At 37.4% G+C, this 22,884-nt stretch overlaps 1 protein-coding gene across 1 annotated transcript in view; it reads left to right on the top strand.

The window, feature by feature from the left end:
- Positions 1 to 22,884, top strand: part of PTPRN2 (protein tyrosine phosphatase receptor type N2) — a 635,322-nt gene that overhangs the window by 54,202 nt on the left and 558,236 nt on the right. The window contains exon 2 of the mRNA XM_071428608.1: positions 12,546 to 12,596. Within this exon, the coding sequence (XP_071284709.1) occupies positions 12,546 to 12,596 (51 nt within the window). The remainder of the gene's footprint in view (positions 1 to 12,545; positions 12,597 to 22,884) is intronic.

Raw genomic sequence — 22,884 nt, 5'->3', positions numbered from 1 at the left:
AATGCTAAAAACTGTGGCAATTACTCAAGAAATTACACAAAGGGTTTTTTGATTTTGTTGTTCTGCCATCACATGAATGGCTGAAGGCAAGTTGAATTAATAGCCAAAATATCTTTGCTGTAAAAATCCTAAAAAATATTCCATGAGCACTATTCCCCCCCCATGTACCCTCTGTAAAAATGTTTGAGGAAGTTGTACAAAAGGCAGAGAACTGTAAATACAGAGATTCTTGTTCTGGTCCTTGACTGATACTCTCCAACTGCCTGCAGGAAACTGAAGCCACCTTCTCAAAACAGGCCAGTGCTTGATGTGCATCTGATAGTTAAGTTTTATTTTTAACAAAGCTCAGTGAAGAGAAGTAGATGAGTACTTGTTCCTTGTACAAAGTAGTGTGTGGTAACACTTCACATTTTGGTTTCTTTGACATACCATTAATGAAACAATTTCAGGTCTTTCAGGCATTCTTGTCACAGTCCCATGTTGGTTTGAAAGAATGCTTCAAATGAGGTTGCTCATTAGAAAAAAAAAAATCATTTACTCATCTGGGCATAATTTTGATATTCTTGTGCCTTTACTTCTGCTGCACGATGTATAGATTGTAGAATAGAGAGTAAAGGTTACAAAGCTTTGGATTTTTAGGGTGATTTATTTATTGCTTTTTTTGGTGTTTGTTTTTCTAAGGTCTTCTAATTAGGGTATTTTGTAAGCACTGCATTGATGTAGAAAGCATTGCATACACATTAATTCTTGTTTTCTGTAGAGTATTGGATTCAGGAACAATGTAAAATTAGATTTGTAATATATTCATCAAATAGAAAGTCTCCAAGTATAGTTTTCAACATAAGTTTTAATGTTTTGGCTGGAATTCAAATCCTGAAGGAAGACAAAATATTTTTTTGAATAATACTGGTTCATTAGAATAATTTAAGAATTTTTAAGAGGGCTCCCATATGAGGTGCCAGACTGATTCTAAACCTTACTGAATATCATGTCTCAGAGAATTATGCAAATGCTGGTCAACTGCAGACTGAAGACTCATGTGTGGAACTTCATGAAATATTAACATCAAGAATTTTTTTGAGGAAAAAACAAAATCAAGTCTTTAATTAATGAATCTTTGGAATCAACTTGCAAAACTATCAATGGGATTATTGTAAAACAACTTCTGTTCTCAGGATGCCTCCAAGAAATGAGAGAGTCCCTTTCTTGTAAATTCTCAGAAATCCCAAGACAGAGTCCTGGAAAGTCAGTGTAGGATGCTAGCAGGGAAATGCAGGGCTGTTCTTATCTCTGCCTCTGGCTTATCTCTGCACCTTGGACTTTTTATCACTTTTAACACATCATGCATTACAGACATTTCTGTGGAGATTATTCTCCTGCACTTCTTTTCTCAGACCCTCTTATTTTCTCCCATTTCCTCTCTTTTCTTGTAGGTTTTTCTTCTTCAGTTGTTGCACAGTGAAGAGTTCACTATTACCTCTGTTCTCCCTCAAGTATTTTCTTCTGAATTTGTACCTTTTACTGTTTCCAATTTTCTAAGTTTCCTCAACCCCCTTGATTCTCTATGTTTCCATACAGGGGAAAAAAGAAAACCAGAACAAAACAAAAAAACCAAAACCAAACAAACAAAAAATCCGAACAAAAAAAAAAAAAACCCCTCTGAAGTAAATGTTGGTAATTCCTTTATGAATTAATAGGTTTCATTTTTTTTCATTGTGTATGATCCAGGCTAATTATTGTTACTAGGGAGAGGCTGGATTCAGCAGACAGAACCAGCTCTGGAGCTCAGAGCAGCTTGGTGGAGCAGTGGAGGAAGCTGGGAGGAAGTTCCTGATTGGTGAAAAGAGATGTGAAATTCCCCATTCCTTTCTCTTTTCCATTATGTGCCTTCTACCTGGTAACTCTCAGTAGCAAAGAATATCCAGGAGAGGGTAGGGAATGAGCACAGAGAAATCTGTAATATGGAATTAAAGTTAACAAAGGAAAAACAGCAAAGACAAAAAAAAAAAACTGAAAGAGAAGGAAAAAAAAGGCATTTGGACCCTAATTCCCTGCTCAGATACTTGAATTCCATCAAAATCAACAGGCATTGGAAGCTAAGTTAATGAGAGCTGGTGTCTCTATGGCTGCAGTATAGCAAAGGCTTTTGTCTACTCTTAATAGAGAAAAGCTCCCATATAAACTCCTGACAGCATCCAGCCTTCAGATTTTTTTCCTTCATAAATGGATTTGCTGAAGTGCAGTTTCTCCTTGGTGGTTAAAGGAGTGCAACAGATGAACTTCTAGAATCTGAGAGGTTTAGTCTTCTAATGGTCTTTTTCTTTTTTTCCAGACAGAGAAAAATAGTCTTTTGTGTACTTTTTAGGAAGGAAACAGAAGATGAATTCTGGTGTTACTCAGCATGAACACTATTTGTCATATTTCAGAATCATCTCTAATTTTCTTGGCTTCCTCCCCAAATTGCTTTAATCATTAGGCTTTTTCTTAACTACATCTCTGATGTGTGTCATTATTGTGGCTGCCTCTCAACAACTAGCCTAGGGAAAAATAGATCTCACTGGTCTCACAGAGTAGGCAGAGCTGCTTCACAGACACAACAGCAGGATGTATTCTAGGACAGCTGGCTCTACTGCCAGCCTCAGAAACATCAGGGTGAGTCAGGAGTAATTAGAGCTCAATTACTGGTCAAAATCAAGACCATTCACTCTCAGTTCTTTCAAATAGGTGTAATTTCACAAAAGTAAGTAGAAGCAGATCATTTAACTCTGTGATAAATTTAAACATCTGTCTGCAATGGGTTTTGAATCAATACAGAATAGATTTAATTCTTTATCAGCATAGCAAAGCATTGTCCTAATTCTGTCCCTTGTCATTGTGATGCCCATGTAGGGGTTTCAAACCCAACAGCCCAACAGGACTTGAACAAAGCCACAAGGTGCTGCACGTGGTTGTTTGTCAAGACATAATTTGTATCTATAGGGACAGCTGAGTTCTTGGTAGCTTTTAAAAAATACCTAGTAGATAAACAATTTTATGATTTTCTTTTTTCCTGTGGAAAGGGAGTTTTGGGCATCTTAATAAGAACTGGTAACTTTGATGTGCTACCAATATCCCCGTGTGACCTGTTTTTCTTAACTCTGTTCCATCCTAGAGGAGGCTGCAGCTTCATTCGCAATTCAAATTCCCAGGGCAAATTGTAGAGATAAATCTTGATGTCACAGTCCATTGAATTTTACCTAATATTATTATTTTTCCCTCAAGAACTCCAAGAGACTATGACTTTCTTCATTGACTTTCATTATGTTTCTCCAGTACATGAATAATTAATGTGGATTACTCTGGACTGTTTAAACTCTTTATTAAAGAAATTACCAAGTGTATATAATAGTGTCTCTTCCATTAGATGAACACAGGTGATTTCAACACTTTAAATTAACGTTATAATGTGATTCAGAAATGCATGATAAAGGCATGAAGCTGTTTTTCCAAACAGCAATTTTTACTGTTTTCAACATCTATCAGACCTCCATATGGATACAGAGAAATAGACAGATTTAGACCAGTGTTTGGGTCCTGCCTTCCTTTTTTGGAGCTCTTCTGTAAGAGTAGCTCCCACATCCATGGGTGCTGTTGTCCATATTAGAATTACTTCCCTGCAATAAATGACTCTGAACTAGCCCCTTGCACTTCAGACTTGTTGGAATTATGTATTTCTTTTTTCCTTCCAAGTTGTTTTCACCAAGTCCACATTGTAATTTTAACCTAAAAATTGTAACCCAGCTTAAATTAACTGTGAAATAGAGATGAAGGAAAAAGGAGAGGGATTTTTAAAAAGTCTGAGAAAGGAAAATAGAGGGGATCCTATGTGACAGGCACTTGGTCATACTGCAGCTCTTGGTACAGGCATCTTTGGTTGAAAGATGCTGTACTGTTTTCTAAGTAAAAAAGAACATAAAAGCCAATAATAGCAGAGAGGGCCTCTGCAAAAAAATGACTTCTGCCTTTGAAGTCTGCTTAAGATATTGTTGGGAGTGGAATATTACCCAATATAAATATTGGGTAATTGCTTAGTTTTAGAGGCAATATAAGTGGATGAGAATTGCTGTAAATTCTGGTTATGTTTTTTTAAGCACCAAGAAGATACTCATTAAGAATGTCTGACAAATAATGAAAAGAAAAATTTGGCACTTGTTAGAGGGAAATGAGAAACATGTCTCTTTCCTTCCTTTGATTATGGAAATAATGGGAGCTTTCCCAAAACAGAAGACATAACTTTAAAGAACAATTTAAAAAAACCCAAAAACCCCTGTCACTGGATCCAGCTCTTAAAGATTGAGTACTGTCAGAGAATGGGACATAAGTTTCTTAACCATGTAAGTGTTTTGGATATTTTTCCCGAAAGAGTTATCTTCCAAAGCACATAACCCCCAGACAGAGTTCCTGTTCCCTCTAGCTAATGGTTCATTACTTCTTTGACCCAGCTTGTCTTAACTCTCACTGTGGAAGACATCTAGAATTGTTTTAATTAGGATTTAGAATTCACTCCTGTACTGCAATTTTGTAAAACAAGTATGCTGGAATAGACTGGCAGTTAGTGATGGGCAAAATGAGGTTGATAGATCTAATGATGGCAGCAGTTCTTTCACTGAATAAATATCACAGAGGCCTCTGCAGTGCAATGCTTGCTGGCTTGTGTGCAATGGTATTGAGGAAGGCAGTGCTGGTAATGTCACACTCTGCTGAATGTAAGCTTCAGCATTATACCTTTTGGCTGTGGATAATACCAGAAGGTTTTACTGCCAGCAGATTTTTGTGGGCAAGGATGTTGTACAGACAATGACAGGTAAAAAAAAATCAGGCTGCTTGTTGATGTATTTAAACAGTGAAATGGAATTTAGTCTCAATGGTGTTCAGCTTTCAGAATCTCTGCCAGGCACAAAAGAAAGTTTTGCTTAGTTGCAGTTGGGATTTCAGTGGGTGTTGGGTGATTTTAGCTCCTGCCCAGAAATAAATTTAATTTTAGCAACTGGTGATCAGAAGGTGTTTAATTGCAGTTACTGAAGGCCTGCTCTCACCTTCATGACATCATGTCTACAGTTTGTGAGTACTCCAATTAACAATTGTTAATTTTGAAGGAACAGATCCTACATTTTGTATTGTAAAGATGCTATTTTTTCCCCAATATAGGACACCAAAATGGCAAAAATCTTTTGTTTGGGGCTGTGTTACTCAAGTAAATCACATTTGACCCCTTCTGTCACAATGGTAAAAGATTTCAGTCATGATTGTAAGAGGTAATGTTTTAAAATTATTTTCTATTTATTCTACAAGAATTGATTCATCCCCTTTTTGTACAATATAAATAGTGTTCAGTATAATTAAGTATCAGTGGAGCTACTTGTTTGGCAGATTCTATCTGTGCTCCCCATTTTCCTTTGAGTGAATGGTGGTCTAAAGAAACAGAGTTAGACAATGTAGCAGTGAGAGAATTGTAATTTTTCAGAAGAGATAATGCAAGTTCTTTTAATGTTTACTGTGAAAAAATGACAAAATGGTTCATCAAATGGTAAATTATCTACTTTCTGAGCCCTGGGCAAATGCAAATGCTGTTCTAAAGGTTTCTTAGTGATGGACTTTCAGTGTCTCTTTTCTTCATGACCCGTTATTACTGCTCACATCTTCAATTATTCTTAGTAGTGACCTTTTCTCAGTGCTCCCCAGAAAAAGCCCTACATCATTGTAATCATGGCATTAGTAATCAGATAAGCGAATAGTAGTCTCACTACAAAGCAATTCCTCTCCTTAGTGGTGAACATGCTCAGACTACTTACGTGCAAAGGAAAAGATCTAATTTTTTCTTCTAAAGGCAGAAAGGACAAAGTACAGATTTACATAGTGAGAAATAATAACAACAATAATAAACACCACAACATGTCTGTACTATGTTGCCTATTTCATGCACCAATCCATACATGTTGAAGGGCAAGTGATATAAAGAATGTAACTCAAGTTCTGCTATGTAATGTCATTGAGGCTTCAGAGGCAAGTCTTGGTTATAAGTTTAGTACTGAAATTTTTCCTAAATGAATGAAAACTCTATTCCATGATGAATTATTCTGGCTAGAGTCATATTTCAATATACAAATCAGTGTGTATGAAAAATGATTGAAAGAAGGGGTAAATCTGAGATGAGGAAGTGTTAGCACCATATGGTAACACTTATGGGAAATCTTGCTTACTTTACTTTGGAAACTTTTCATGTAAAAGATTGCACAGTCCTGCAATTAACCACTGCAGGGATTTCTTTTGTCATCTTTATGACTGTTAATTTGGATTAGAGTAAAGCCTGGGTTCTTCACCAGGGATGAGTGCTCCTTTGTATGCAGCTTTGTATATGCACATAATTAAAAAAGAAAGGAAAAAACCCTTCTCTCAAGAGTTTGCAGTATTACAAAAATATCAGGCACATATTAAACTCATAAAAGGTGGAGTGAAGAAAGAAGATCAAAGCTCAGTATATTTTATGCTGACAATATTTTTCTCACTTTCCCTCTTGGGAGAAAGAACCCCTTTAGTATTATGTGCCACTTTAATATTATTCTTGACCACATTGATTTACTGTTCTTTCATCACTTTACTATTATCTAAGCAGTCGTTGATAAACCACCACAGGCTCGGAGGGCTTGATAAAATCTCTTTTTCAGTGTAGAACATTCTGGATATCCTGAGAACCTGAGGAGACACCAGAATGTAACTGAACCCATGCCTGCTCTGAAGAGCTCTGAATTGAGGTAGCAAGACAGAGCAAATCCTGCCCTTCTTTTACTTCCTGTCTCTTAGCTCTCTCCCAGTCACACACTGGAAGGGAGAGAACTGGGGAATGGTTGAATGTGCTGGAAGGGAAGTGGAGGGCTCTGTGGCATTCACATTCTGTGAAAAAATTCCTTTGCCCAGGATTTTTCTCCTGGGAAGCTGAGAGGCCTCAGAGAAAAGGAAAACAATTCTTATCTCATTTGCTTCTCCTGTGTTGTGCCTGTCTGGAATTGTGTTTGGAGATTGTTTACCCACAGGTGATTGTTTCATTGGATTCTGGTGTGAGTTGTTTGGACTCTTTGGCCAATTTGGGCCAAGCTGTGCCGAGACTCTGGAAAGAGTCACAAGTTTTCATTATTATCTTTTTAGCATTCAGTAAATATCCTTTCTGTATTCTTTAGTATAGTATATTATTCTTTAATATAATATAGTATAATAAAGTAATAAATTAGCCTTCTGAGAACATGGAGTCAGATGCATCATTTTCCTTCCTTTGTCAGGGCACCCTCATTTTACAACAGAGGGCACCTGTGGCCATGGATGGACTGGATGGCCAGAAATTGCCAGCAACCAACACTGATCTGGTGACAGAGCTGCTCACCTGCAGGAGTGAAGGGAGAGGGCTCAGTGTAGTGGGGGCAGTGCCTGGGAATGGCATGCACGTGTTTGGGAGGGTCAGCTGCATTCTGGTGTTTTCTTGGAGAGGAGGAGTTAAAAAAAGAAACACTTCTCAGGAAGAAAATGGAGGAGTTTGGAACAGAAGAAAAAGAGCAAAGGAGATAAGAACGAAAATTTAAAAGGTAGGGCCAAGGAATATCCTGTTTTTTTTATCATAGTGAATGCCATAATGAATCTAAAGTAAGGAAGGCAGTTAATCAGTTGATTTTTCACAGGCAATTGGTAAGTTTTGAGTGATGAGTATATACTTAACGTTGCGTGTGGAAATACCTGTGTAACCCCAGGGTTTAGGAAACTGGGATGAAATTTGCTTAGAGCCTGTGATCAGCCTGATGTTCATTTTCCCCAGACATTCTTGCAATTTTGGGTAATTCTAGACTTGTTAAGCACACATGTATGGCAGACAGATGAGGATGTGTTGAATAGATCACAGCTTTAGCAGACTGAACAAATTTATCTCTCACCTCTATTAGTGAGCAGAATATTTCTCTCTCTAACAGATGACTTCTCCCCTCAGTTTTCTGCAAGAAACCTTGTTTAATTTTTCTTACCAATGTGTTCAGATTATAATTTATTATTGTTGGGCATCATCTTGGTTTTTTTCAGTTAAAGCTATCACAGTTGTGTGAATTAAGCACGTCTAAAATGTAATTATTGGACCATATTTATTAATCCTACTATAGGAAAGTAATGTGACTCACTATTTAGAGTCCTCCACAGCTGGGGCTCAAGACCCAAGGAGACTTTGGCCTGCCCCAGTGTTTCCTTGTTTGTTACCCTCACCAGCAGTGATGAGCTCACCCTGCAAGGTCTCCTGACCACATCTTGCAGCCAAATGTGAAATAAACGGGTAAACGTGGGGTGCACTTTCATGCTGGACTATGAAAATGTTAGACTGCTGGCATATTTTGATTAAGGGAACATATACTGGCTGAAGTTGTGATGGGCCAGGGGTTGTTAAGGGCTGCAGATGTGAGGAGACATCAAGTGCTTCCATAAAAGTTGTAGTAAGAGAGTGAAAGGAAAAGGTAGAGATCCTTCAATAACACAAAAGACTTAAAAGGTTTGTATTTTCCCAGTTTCAGAAGAAATGTAGCTGGTTTTGCCTGTTATTTGGCTTTTTGTTTTGATGATTATAAGACAATTTTTGATAAACAGGGAGTTTATCTATGACCTACTTTTAAATTTTAATTTAGAAAAATGCTTACAGGATTGATGGCATTCTTGGGAGAGGTGTTTAGTTTAGGATCATCATGAGTTGGTTAATGGGGGAAAGGACAGAGAAATAAACATAATATAATCTATTTGAATCATCAGTCAATGTCAGTTTATAAAAAAATATTTTCCTTATAAGAGAATTTTTACAGTTTTTTCTAGATGAAGTTCAAGTGACTTCATCTGCTGCATTGACTGTCCTAACCTTCAGAGGCTCCTTGTGTAAGTCAAAACAAACAATATGTTCCAGTGCAATTTAAACTTTCCTATTTTTTTTCTTTTGCAAAGCAGAACTGCTGTATGATGAAGAGAAGGAGGTAGTTTTATTAGTGTCTCATGAGAAGAATAAGTTGAAAAAAAGAAACTTTTAGGTCCTGTACTCGCAGCAGTATTTTGTGATTATGTTTTGCTGCCTTTCTGAGAAACAGCACTGGAGATATAGAGGGGGAGGAAAGGGAGGCAGAAGAATTTGCAAGGCCCTGTGGAATGTCTTTTTGTGGCTATTTAATAATGCACTATGAAAATGTATTGTAGTATACATTATATACAGAATAGTAACCTGATTTGTCACTACTGAGATGTGGAAACCATGCAAGTGTTAATAAAGAATGCAGGTTAGGTGAGAAAACTCTTTAAATTCTTCATTTAACAAGGCAATGTCTGCTGGATAATTATGTGGAGACTTTGTTATTTCAGGGCTGCTGTGTGAAGTGAGATTGGGGCTTTAGGTTAGGTGTTTTAAAGTAGTGTATCAACACTTTATGTGTACTGGGAGATTTTTTGTGGTAGGGAGATATTTTTGATAAAAAATGCAATGTGATTTTACTCCCATAAGGCATGAACTGAACTAAATCTATTTTGGAGATGATACCACTTCACTCTTCAGAGCTGACTTATTACCACCATTACTAATAGTGGGTAGATGGTATTTAAAATGAAATATGGTACTTCTTAGTGTTCCAGCAAATAGCAGGAGATAAATTAGTAGCTAAATTAGCATATTGACTGGTTGAGTGAAATATGCATAACAATCAACTCTAGCAATAAAGAACTTGAAACAAAATATTTTTTCAAGGCATTTTGGAGGTCCTTGTCTATTTTAGAGTAATCCTACATGGATGTAGTTTACCATGCATTGACTTTTCTAGTTTGCTCTCCAAGACATGGATTTACAAGTCTGATTGCATCAGATTCCTTGCTGCAGTGAGCATGAAATAAACAACGGTTATTAAAAGAGAAACTAAAACATGATAATGGCAGTTTTCTTTTGTGCTTTTCCTGGAAAATTTATTAGTCAATAAAGCAAAATCAGAGTTCCATATAGAAGTAGCATGAGTGTTGATTTCTTTGTACCTAAGCAGGCTTGTTTTGTTCATTTTGTATCTGTATTTTTCTGCTTCTGAGCATCTCAGTGTATTATTATAGGATGGCCTGTCTCTGGCAGGTGGCTACAGACAGCAGGTGGTTGTAATCCCAGCTCCCACGTGCTTCAAATCAGTAGAGTCAGGTGAACCTGTCACTGTTTTAACTTGCTACTCCACTAGAAATATTCCTGGCTGCAGCTTCTCCTCTGACACCTTTTGGCTCCACAGCACTGCAGGATGGGAAATAACTACAAAACTGCCTGTCTTCCCTCCATCACAGGACAAATTCAGCAGCATTTTGCTGGACACAGATATTTCAGATCTCTGGTTTTAATTATTTTTTTTTTTTAATTTCTATCAGGGAAAAAAAGGAATACTGATTTTTCCTAGCCATAAAACTTTTTTTTTTAGAAGCGTTAACTTCAGATTTTTGGGAACAGAAACACTGAAGTATACATTTCCAAGTCTAGTTTATATTGGTGCTTGAAGTCTTTATTTTTTTTTTTCTTTCTGCAAGAATGCCTTTCTAAAGTGAGCATTGTTATTCTTTAATTAGACTCTTGTTCTGTGAGCTCTGTGTGGATGTGTTTTGGTCACTGCCTCTCATTGTTCTTGTCTGATGCCCTTTATGAGTCAATGTACAGCTCAGGCATCCTCCTGCTTGGCTGGGTTGGTAGCAGGGCTGCAGTCAGGTATCTTCAGTGAGTTTCCAGACACTGTTTCAGGTCAAATGGTTCTTACAGCAGACTTGTCTGGAGCAAAGTCATCCACATCTCAAGAATGTTACAAACCACAGTGTACCCCAGGGCATGGGTAAAAGGATGAGAGAACTCTTTTATTCGTGTGCATATTGTAAATCTGTGTAAGGTTATGTGCATGTGGTCTTTGCAGACAGGTGTAGGATGGTTGTGAAGGACTCTGTTGGTTCTCCAACATATTCACATAACTGGGCTCAGACCTAGCATGTGCTGCTAAATCCTGTTGAGACACATAGCATATTAGTTCAGGCTTAATGATGTGCTAATACAGTTATCTGCTGAAAGGCTTTTCAGAAATTCCTAAGTCACTCTATCTCACCAAAACTTTTCTTTTAGCAGGATTAGGAGCCAGGTAATTCATGGTCAGAGGGTTCTGAGCCTTTCAGTTCTTTTTCTAAGGACATCTTACATAATCCACCGGACTCCCTGGTGATTAGAGGTGCTGTACTTTGGGCTTTCATGGAGATAGGCATGGCTGGGGAGAGAGGATTTGCTCATTTATTTGGATTTGGTGTAGTTCCTGGCTGGTTTCTTGATGCAAGGGATGTGGAAAAGTTCAATATTGCTTAATATAACTCCATGTGGCCATTTGTAAATAAGATGTTTTCCAGGAAAATGAAAAGGCTTAATTGTGAAAATGTGCTCTTAAGGGCAGTGTTTGTGTCCAACACAGGGCTTCATTCCTCAGATTTGCTCCAGTCCTAGCCCTTTAGCTTTGTCAGAAAATAGAGAAACTTCTGGTGAGGTAAACAAAGGGAGTGGCCTTAGCAGTAGCAGGACATTTCACTGTGCCTTTGGACCCGATCCTTGTCCCTGTGCCCCACTGTGGAGTGACCACAGCAGAGGCACATCTTGCCCTCTTCCCTGCTACCTTCACAACTATCAGCAGGACTCATTTTGGTTGAGGATAAAGGCAAGAATCACTATTGTCCCAATGCCTGGTTGGGTGACAGCAAGGGAACAGAACAGTTTTGTGACAAGGTAACAAAATACTTTATCCACGCAGATGTGTACGAGCGAAAGAGCTGGGATTGCCAGCCTGGATGATGTTTCTAGGGTGAAGAGTGGAGCTTGTGCTGTTAGGGGCTCATCAAGCAGCTATGGGATCAAATTTCCTATTTTAAATCAAAAAAATCCAAGGAAATTTTTCATGGACCTATACTGATTTGTCAGCTGTCTGTGAGGTATTAGGGTGTTGGTTAATTTGGAAGCCTTTCTCCAAGGAGTTAGCACTTCTGAAGTCTTAGGCATGATCAGTGGTTGCAGTTACTAAACCCAAGCTTCATCTGAGCAATTTATAGGCTGATTTATAGGCTTGTCTTATTGCTGTGGCCACATTGTCAGGATGCTCTTGGTTTCTTGGTGTATATTCTTGCAGTGTACTGCAGCATTACTGTGCTATGGGATAATAATGTGCTCAAAATTAAGAGAACATCAAGTCCCTCAAATGACTTAATGAGAGATATGCATGGAAAAAGCCTGAACCTTCAGTGGAGAAATGAGGGGAGGAAAACTGCAAAGGTTATTCTGGACCTAGCCAGTTAGTAAGATGTGCTGTCTAATCAGACCTGTTCTGGACTTCCTCTACTGCCCAGTTTAAACTCCCAAGGCCAACCATATGTCTGACTTTTTCAGAGCATTAACAGGTCTTCAATATGCACTAATTATCCACCGTTTGAAACCTGTGTTAATTTTTACCTTTCTTTTGTGTTTTTAGGCTGCCTGTTTGAGGATGACCTTTGCAAGTCTTTTGAAGTCTGTGTTAATGGTAAGTCTTCCAGGTTTTGCTTGCTGCTTGGTCTGTCCCCCACCCTGTAATTGCTGTATGTTTGATTCAGTAGACCAAATTCATATGTGAGTGAGAAGGAGGGGAAAAATGAAAGTACCAGGTATGACTATTCTGGTCAGCATTTATGAAAAATTTAATAGATTAAAAAAAGAAAAAAAAAGTTCTCTCAACCCTGAGCAAATCCATTTACTATTATGTGAAATAGATTTTAATTTAATTTAGCACACTGAAATATGCTAACATTTAATTTGTCTTAATAAAGGTGAAAATAACTGTTTTGTTACCTTTGGATTGTTCCTCTTTTTAGAGGATGATGTTGAGTAATTATCAGTCTCCTCTTCTTCAAAAGATTGTTATTTTATATAATAAGAAAGAGTCTCAAAGGAACACTGCAGTTGATTATGCTGCTTCCTTTTTCTATGATTTTACTTGAATTATGCAGGAAGAGCTTTCTTCTACTGTCCTGCATAATTTATTTTCAGTGAGTCCAAAAAGACAACATAACATATGAATGAGGCTAATGGAATAGTACAAAAGATGTTTTCTAATAATAGTTGAAGGTTGGAAATGTGCTATATGAAACAATTTAATTCACAATGAAAGACAGAGCATGTTTTGAGAGAGGTGTTTGAAGCAATAACTGTTATAAAATATGTATTTTTGGTGAAAGGAGGAAGGGAGTAGTGTTCATAGTGTCATTTGACATAGAAATACATGGCAATATGTATATCTGTAATGGGGGGGTTAATATTTAAATTAAGTATTGTATATGAAATTGTTTTTGACATCATATTATAAAGAAGCTTTGTTTTCCATCAAACTCAGAAACAATAATATGGGTCTATTAATAAATTAAGATATTAATAAGGTTTAGCTAATGAACATTTAGGATGAAATGAGATTAAATTTCCAGTACTGTTTAACATCAGACTAATGCAGATTTATAAGACTTTTGTATAGATAATTCCCATGACACCAGGAAGGGCAGTGACAGATTTGTACAGGTTGAATTTTGGTGACTATCAGTATTTTCCAGTGCCTAGGCTGGAGTCTTCCCCAGTGCAAGCAGCTTTAATCAGGTTTAATCATAGGCAACTGTTATATGCAGCAGACAAGGCATAGTGGGGAATTTATGCAACAGATGATAGAAATTTCTGTACTTTAGGGGATCTCTCTATTGAAGACTTTGCTGTTCCTAAAAATGTAACTTCCTAACTTCTTGCTCTGCTTGTTTTCTTAAATGAAGAGGCAGTTTGTCAAATGTCCATATGACACTCTTTGCCATGCAGAATTAAATTATGGAAGTTGTATCTTTGAATTTGAAGGGACCTTTTCTGTAGAACTGCTCATGTTTTGGCATAAATAACTTAAAGAAATGTCAGTAATGAGTAAGACAGATGATCAATTATATTTTCTAATGTCTGATCTTGTTTTAAAAAATACTTGCGGGGATTCTGTCAAAGTGTCTAAGGTAACTGTAAAATATTTCATTTTTTTTGTCCTGCTGGGCAAATGTTATTTAGAGTGTATTTTCAATGCTCTCCTTGATGCAAGTGAAGATGAACCATTCCTGAGAAAATAAACAGGATCTTTGGGAGATTGTACGTTGAAGTACTAAAAAATGACCAGATTTTTTTTTATATGTAGCAGAAAGGAAGTTGGCCTCTTGCTTCTGAGCAATCCTTCACATTTTTTCCTGCCAAGAGTGCTGCTGGTTCACCTGTACCTCTGGAATTTTTCAGGAATCCTGATATATTAAAATTTGAGCGCTTTGCTGGGTTGAGAGCTCAGGAACTGAAGTTTGTGGAGGTCACTGTGCTCAGAAGCAGAGCTTACTTTGAAAAGGTTTGCCTCCCTTCTTGTCACACAAGTGGGTATTTCTGAAGTACAGTGTGAAAGTGGGTAAGAAACAGCAGCTGATTTTTGGTAGCATGTAATCTGCAGATCTGCTTCTGACTCCTGCAGGAAGGCTGATAATTCTGATCTTTTTCTCTGCCTCCAGCAGAGGCAGAGAAAACTGACCACATTTGCAGAAATAAAGCTAGGTTTGCCTACTGAAGACATAATTCACAGATTTTGCAGTCTCACATCTGTAATCAGCTGTAGATTTCAAGGGTATTTCATGCATCACTTGTGAAAGCATAACCAAAATACCAATAACTGAGCTATTTCATAGCTTAAAAAACCCCTACTCTTCTTCCCTTCTCATTTCTTCTGAAGAGATATTTTTACTGAAATATTTTGATAAATTTTCCTTTCCATTAAGGAAAAAAAAAAGGTGTTAAAAGAATGGGTTTTGTATTGTTAAAAGCAATGTAATAGAAAGGTGAGATCTGAGATAAGAAGCATAACTGTTTATGTCAGAGATAAGGGCTGCTTACATCTGTTTAGGTCATGTGCCATTTTTGCAGGGCAAAGGACCTGCTGTAATAATGATTGTTGACTTTTCTGCCACTTTCTCTCATCATATAAAGGTCTCTTTTGGCTTCAGTGATGGGTTCTTGCTTAGGCTTGTTTAATAGCTCCAGCAGCATTCATGCAATATTAATTTATTTCCACAAACCTTTTATCAGTTTTCTGAGCTGCACTGACTCATCAAGTGGTTAAGAAGGAACATATTGTTTCACGTTAATTTTAATGACATAAGGATCAGTCAGGCAAAAAGACTGAGTTAGTTTTCCTGGACTTCTTTTTTTGCAAAGCCAGAACTTTGAGAGGTAAAGTGACTTAGATGTCATTTATTTATCTTCTGGTACATCATCGCTTCTTTCTTAGAGCTGGAGGAACTGATGTTTTCACCCATCTAAAATGGTTGAAGCTTGAAAGCCTGCAGCTAAAAAGGGTGATGGGAAAGGTGAATATGCCTGTGAGCTGCAGACTCTGATAGAAAGTAACCTGGCATACTGCAAGCTTGGAAATGCTTGCCCCCCAAATAAATTCTGAAAAGCTGTTACAGATACAACAGGAAGGAAATAACATTGAAATTAAAGAAAATATCTAGAAGGAAAATAATAATATGAGGAATAGTATTTGCAGTGATGGTATGTGTAGTGACACAGCTGTGGGTAAAGGAGGATATGGCTTTCACACCTTCACATACACTTTGCTGTCTGGGTTAGAAGTTCAAGCAAAAGAGTTTGCCTGTGAGTATTTTTTCCTTAACAGCTCTGCCTAGAATGTGTTTGTATAAAAAGGAAAGAAAAAAGCATCAAGGAAGAATTTTTAGATGATCTCTGAGACAGAAATCCTTTGCTTACCCTTGAACAGTCCTTGTATTTATATACTAAATTTAGTACAGCTGGATAAGCAGGAATATGTCATGTTTTGTTTTGCATTTTAAGTGACAGATAAAGCAGTTCATGTAAAACATCAGCTTGTTTACCTTCCTTGTTGGAAGGTTTAAACAAACTGGCTCCTGTGAACAGCAAAACAAAGACAAGTTCTTATTCTTTCTCATGAAATTGTGCTATTGAATTCTAGCAGTGCCACTGGGAAAGACACCATGTGGTACAGATAAGTGTTCATTTCAAAATAACCATCCCTTATGTCCTCTCTTTATTAAATGTTTGAGCTGCTCATTTAGAAGGGTGCCATTCTTTCCTTTAGCTTTAATCTCCAGATATTTTGCTTCAGGAAGCAGTTTTGTGCTGCGCTTTATGCGGGCATGGCTACCATGATATCTTTGCTCCTATCAACAGATCCTTTACAAGTCAGGGCAGTTTTATTTACGCAAGAGGCTGTGGCTGCAATCCTCCTTCCTGCATGAAATCAGAATGGGGTTCATGCAGACAAGATCAGATAGCAGAAAGCATCTCTGTGAGGCCAAGCAAGGGAAGTTAATTAAATGCAGTGGTTGGCGCAGAGTGCGTCGTTCAGCCAAGCCTGGCTGACAAACACCTCCCCTCTCCTCGCAAGACAGCTCTGATGTCTGCAGCAGTGTTTGGAGAAGCTGTGCTTCTGAAAGGCTGGGCATACAGCTCTGCACAGCTGAATCAATATTGCTTTATGTATGCAAGCTGCACTTGTTAGGAGGGAATTATGTTAGCACGGTGTGGCAGAGGCACCCAGGCATTGCAGTACAAAATCGTGAACCTTTCCAAGCCTGGGTCTCTGCAGGTAGTTCAGAATATTAATGCATTTTCTTCCTCAGCTACAGAGCTCCTTGAACATTTGGAGTGTAAGTGATTGCGTGTGCTGGTGATGAGCCATAAACAGTAAACATGTGCTACAGATGATAAGGGAGAGAAGTCAGGATCCCTGAAATGGTTTCTTGAACTTAATGTGTTCTGCTTTGAGGTTTTCCAGACCATTGCCTGGTAGGGTGGGATTGCAGAGGGAGAGGCACCTCGGCATTGTTGAGCTAACAGATGTCTGCGGCAACATCTGTGTTGGCAAGGCACTGCTCTCCAAAAGCTATTGAATTTTTGTCAAATGACACTATAAATCTGGGCCTAAGCTTTCTGAGCCCTTTCAGTGAGCATCAGTACTTATTCTAACTAAATTCAGTCTTCTGAGGAGTAACACTAAGTGGTACCTCTGCATGCACTTGCTGTATTGTCTGTAGAGAATTTATGTGCTTTTCAAGGATGTGGGGATTCTTCACAAATTGCTGAAGTTCAAATACCACCTGATGTAATTTCTTACCTGAATTCTGAAGTAAATGAGTGTGTGTGGATGTTTGCACATGGATGTTTTGTTGCTGTAAATACCTGACCAATTATTTAAATATTAGGATTTACTTCCAGTGGTTCTGCTGTACCAGTTCAAGGAAATAATGGGACTTTTTTTTTGTCTGACACTTAATTTTTTGAAATATGCTTTGAATAAGTAATGTCAGAAGAAGTCACAATCTTGTGTGGTACTCAAGAAGTAAAGCTTAAAATCTGCCATTGTATAATGGTGTTCTGAAAATCCACATCTTCAGAAGTATTTACACACTTCATTCAACTGAAATCAAGGGTGAGTTAACACCTAAATATTCCTGAGAATCTGTGGATGTGAAGATGGTGTCTCAGTTATTAGGAATTCTTTATAATTTTTAAGGAAATGCACGTACCTTTTGAAACAAGTTTGTGGAAATAAACACCAGGATTGAAATTGGCTCAATTTTTTTGTTCCTCACACTTGTTCTTCATCAGGTTGTGTGACAGTTGTGTAATAGGAGCAACTACATGAAATGGAGATGGTTTGGGAGGAAGACTCCCAATTTCCCATTAGCCTGTGTTCTCTTGTGTGTTAGCTCTCACTTTCCCTGAGCTATTTGAGGTACTGGAGGTGAAAAATTAACATTTAAGTCTTAAGGTTAAAATGTCAGTGCAGTGGTGACTTCATTTCCTTTACTTTGAAACAGTGTGGTGGGATTTTTTTTCCTGATTGAAAAAAGCCCCATCTATCTTCCAAACTGTGTGTTTGTGTCTTGTTTCAATGTGGTGCTAAAACAGCTGCCTGTGTGATGCTGGGACAGAAATGCCCAGCACAACTGGCTTTAGAGCTGGAGTAGTGATCAAAGGTGAAGTTACTCCTCTTAGGAAAAGATGTTTAGCATGGTAATGGAACTGTGGTTATCCACTGCCCCAACTGTCTGTAAAAACTTCTTTGTGGGGGGTTCTTTTTGTGGAGAATCTCAAGGTGCAGCTCCTGCAGGGCAGAAAAGCATTGCTGAGACTTCACTGGCAGTGTGCTGCTCAGCACCAGGGGTCAGAGGCAGCCATAAATCTCCCAGCAGCCATTGGTAATGCTTTATATTCCCATGTCCTGTCCTAGTAAATAAGTTTTGGAGCTGCTGAGTGCTGCACAGTGCTATTTCATGTGGACAGACCTGCTTTTGCTCAGAGCTCAGGCAAGAATTCTGCTGTGCTGTCACAAGGGAGCTTTAGGTCTATCTTAGTGTTGTAACTTGTGGTGTAATGCATTTTCTTGGCTTTCACAGAACCAGGGCAAGCATTGTAAGAAAATGGTTTAAGCAGTGTGATTTTGGGGGCATTTTGGTGTTCAATTCAAGAATTTTGATAAGATTCTACCTCCCCCACTACTGACTGGGGGGAGGTAGGATGTGTGTGGTGGAAGGTTTGACATCACTGGAGAATAACCATAGTGATCTGGTATCTCTCTATTCAAAATTATGCATTTGTGGTGATAAGATGGATGAATCTCTAAAATCTAATGTAATGGTCTGATATTAGGTAGGATTAAAATTCTGAAATTTTTGGAGTTACCTTTTATTTTTCTTGTTTATATTCAGTATTTCTCCCTGAAATATTTGAGGTGCTATGCAGTATTCAGCCTTAGAAGATGTTTTAATTAAAAAAAATACAACCAAATCTTATTTTTCTGCAGTTTTTTGGAGATGTAGACATTATATATACAATTTGGAGTAACTGACCATGTATGCTGAACTAGCATGCTAAATATTCCATGAACATATATTTGTTGTACTAGAGATATGGTTTTTATCATGTATCTTATTGTGTGGTGGACCTTTTGGGTAAACTACATAGCTTGTAGTAGTTTGTAGAGATGCTGTATTACACTAAAAAAGTATTTTAACATTTGAGAGGTCATGGAGAAGTACAGCCTGTTTGATAAAGGCATTAGGGAGTCTCAGTAAGGTTTGAGCCTGATGAATGATGAAACATGAGGTCCTGAAAAGGACAGTGTGGTCTGGAGAGAAGAAGAGAACACCAAGGGATAATGTTCTGGCAATGAGGTGGAAAGCAAATGAATCCTGGTTGGAGGGACACTGCAGCAGAGTGCCTCTGCTCTAAATCCATCATAGTTTGTCCTCTTCTTGTGTCAAGGGACATTCACGAGCGTGGTTTGCTTTATGATGATTAAGATGTTTGGTTACAGCTTTTCAAAAAACCAGAATAACAGTTTTTTCTTTAACTCTTCACTGTTACTGAGAGGAAAACAAACCAAAACACCACCAACAAAGAAAAAGCATAATTTTTTTAATGAACAAAAGGTAGTGATATAAACTGTAAAAAGAAAAGATATGTGAAATGAGTTTGCAGTGATGGCTACACAACCATATTGTGATTATTGGGCAGCTCCAGATTTGAGTGAGGCAGGACCTTTTCTCCTGGTGTTAAAGGATACCTTCTACTTAGCATTCCAATTGATTAAAAAATACGTCATTCCAAAAATGAACTGCTTAACAGCTATTTGCTTATTTTGGGCTCCATCTATTCTCTTTCAGAAGGTGTTTTTCTTTGTCCCCCTAAATATCAGTGACTACAGTCTCAGTGCAGCAGTGGTTAGTTGGCTCAATCAGTTTAATTACTGAGGTACTTTGGTATTTAACTGAGGCATTGATAGGAGTGTCTAAAAGAAGAAAGGCTAGAAAACTTTGAACACATCCCCTGCTTGGGAAAATTGTGCTTATTAAAATATTCATGCTGCTTCTCTCTTTCTTTTTGAAAACTTCAGTAATCCTGTCTTATAGCACATAAGCTGAAGACATGAGGTCATGAATCAAATTTCCAAATTTACCAGTTTTGCAAGGACATTAATGAATGATTATTCATTCTGCATTCTCTTATGTGTGTAGGAGGCAAAGCTGTAGATTCCTTAGGTATATTCTGAATAACATTCTTTTGAATGATTCTTCACAATAACAAGCTTTTCTATGCAGAAGATCCCTTTTATTTTTTTTCCTGTTTTTCTGTCTTTTTTTCTTCAAGTGTTCTTTTAAAATTCTTCCCCCTTTTTGCTGCACAAATTCTGCATCACCTGACTGCTGTTGTATTACAGTAATCATTTAGTGAACATCATTTTGTTTCTGACTTCACAGCATTTGACAAGCAATAATAGTCTTTTGACTCTCAACCTGCCTTTAGACAGTAAACATAATAGGAAAAAAATATTCATGGTTTTCAGGGGGAGGATGTTGTGGTCCTGGCTAAGTAGCTTCTCTGAGACTATGGGAGAAATGAGTGGAAAACTTTAATACATGGTTCACATCAAAGTGTATCCACTACAGCAGAGCAAAAGTGATGAGTCTGCATGAAGTAGGAATTTGTTTTGTCTCAAGACAGTTTGTGTGTGAAAAATATATGCAGTAACTATTGGCATCCATTTTGTCAAGTAAGAAGCCAAGGAAGAAGGTATTACTTTATAATATTCTAAAGGAGGTGGAATTTTATGCACATGGAAACCATAAATGTATAAAAAACAAAAATACCTTTTAATTACCATGATTGTTTTGAATAGATGTACTAAAGAGGGTCAACTTTTTTTTTTAATTAAAATAAATAATGTAGAAGTTTTTTTCCCCAGGTTGTGTACTTTTAGAGTTCCTGATTTGGATTGATTCTTCCAAAGGGGATGAGAAAATATATCCTCTCTTTATTCTAGTGTTTAAAACAAACACTTTGTAATAAAGAACTCTGAGAGGCTTTTATTGTTATGTCCTCATTCACTAAACAAGAACAATCTGAAAGTGAACTAATTATGGTGCTGTTGACTAACAGGTAAAGACCTGTTAATGAAAAGTCATCTTGCATTTTATGACATTCCAAGTCTTTAATTTAAACAGAGTTTTCCTTCATTCCCTTCAACCCCATGGCAACAGCAACAAAAGTTGCTCTAGAGGTAGACAGAGCAATAAATATATTTTATGGTCCTAAACTATTTATTGTAATTTGGTCTTTACTGAAATAGCTTTGGCTGGTGCTCTGCACAAGTTGAGAATATTAGGTGGCTTTTGCTGCTGTGTCAGCGTGTTCCTCTGGTGCCCTGTGGTAGGATCAGTGTGATTTAAGGCTGGTAACTGCAGTGGATGTTGAGGCTGAGTAAGGGAATACAACATTTCATGTTTGGAATCGTAACTCTTCAAGGTACAATGGAAAATGATTTTAATGTAATGCACTAATCATTTGTGTTAGTAATGAGTTTGCAATATTATGATAAGGTTTAAAATGTGTACCTAATTTATTCTATTTCATGTTAACTCTCTTAAGATTGTATTCAGACTTTTGACTGCATTATCTCACTGAGTCTTCCAGAGATAAGGTTGTGTCATAGTTTTTTTTTTTCCTGCAAGTAACAGGACAAGTGTGATTGTCAACAGCTGCACACTGTGCAATTTTTCAATGGCAAAAATGTATATTTTTTGTTCTTTGTCTGTTATTGAGCTGCAATTGATGTTTTCTCTATCATAAACTCTAGAGTAGATGAGAAAGAGGTGTATTACCCAACCAGAAGCTATATTCTACTGGTGGGGAAAAATAAATTGGGGGGAGTTGAAAACTAATGAGACCTTCCTTCAGATTTTTGTCTTTGTCCTGTTTGTCCTGTAGTCCTCTTTTTTTACTCCACATTATGCTGTTGCATCTCTATTTCTGTGAGGTTAAGATAGGAAAGGTATTGGGGGACAACTTGATGAATGGATTTTTGGATGGCAAGACTGCTAATAGTTTCATAGTTTATTGAACACTTAAAGATAGCAATCTCCAATAGCCAGTCACAGTGGAAACAGTTTAAATGGCTTTAGTATTTCCAAAATTAAACCAATTTGTTTTCTTTGGATGAGGAGTGGTTTTCCAAGTGGTAATATTTCTGTTTTTATATTTTAATTAATTTTCAAGTTTTAGGTAGAAACTTGACAGCTTCTTGTTTACTGTGACTTAAAATATCCCCCAAACTTTCCAAATTATAAATCTCCTGTTAGTCTTCTGATTTAATCTCTTTCTAGGATGTTGTTTCACTTCCAAGTTAGAGATGTGTGGATTTACTAGATTTCTACAACAATTAAGACTTCCTACTCTGCTGACAACTTGTCTTCATGTTAGTGGAGTTGTGGTGATGGTTTAAGCTGAGTAATTTAATGGAACAAACTGTTCTTTCACTGACAGTACCTGTTAGAAAAGTTTCCTCTCAACTTTTACCTGTAATCTTGATTGATGTGTTTGGTGAATGATTGCTTTAGAAATATTTGAATGTTAAACTCTTTCACTTATTTTTTTTCCCTTAAAATTTCTGTGAATACTAGTTGGACAAAAATGGATCAATATACAGTTAAGAAATATGAGTCCTATTCCATGTCTCAATTCTTTTTTATTAATTTCAATTTTGTTATGGTAAATCTAACTTTATATGTCAAACTTCCCCACAGTGTTTTTTTTACAAATATTTGAAGTTGTCTAAGATTTCTTTCCTCCATTGTTTTTCTGCTTCTGCTGTTAGAGCTCCCCACCCAAACAGCTGAGGCAGAAATTATCATAACTCAAGCAATGGAGAGCTCTGAAAGAAGTTTGGGCAGAAAAGG

Source organism: Agelaius tricolor, unplaced genomic scaffold (genome assembly GCF_023055355.1).
Source record: "Agelaius tricolor isolate 1412-34295 unplaced genomic scaffold, bAgeTri1.0.p SCAF_6, whole genome shotgun sequence".
Classification (NCBI taxonomy): domain Eukaryota; kingdom Metazoa; phylum Chordata; class Aves; order Passeriformes; family Icteridae; genus Agelaius; species Agelaius tricolor.
Note: the sequence above shows the minus strand (reverse complement) of the source record. Positions and strands in the feature narration are given on the sequence as shown.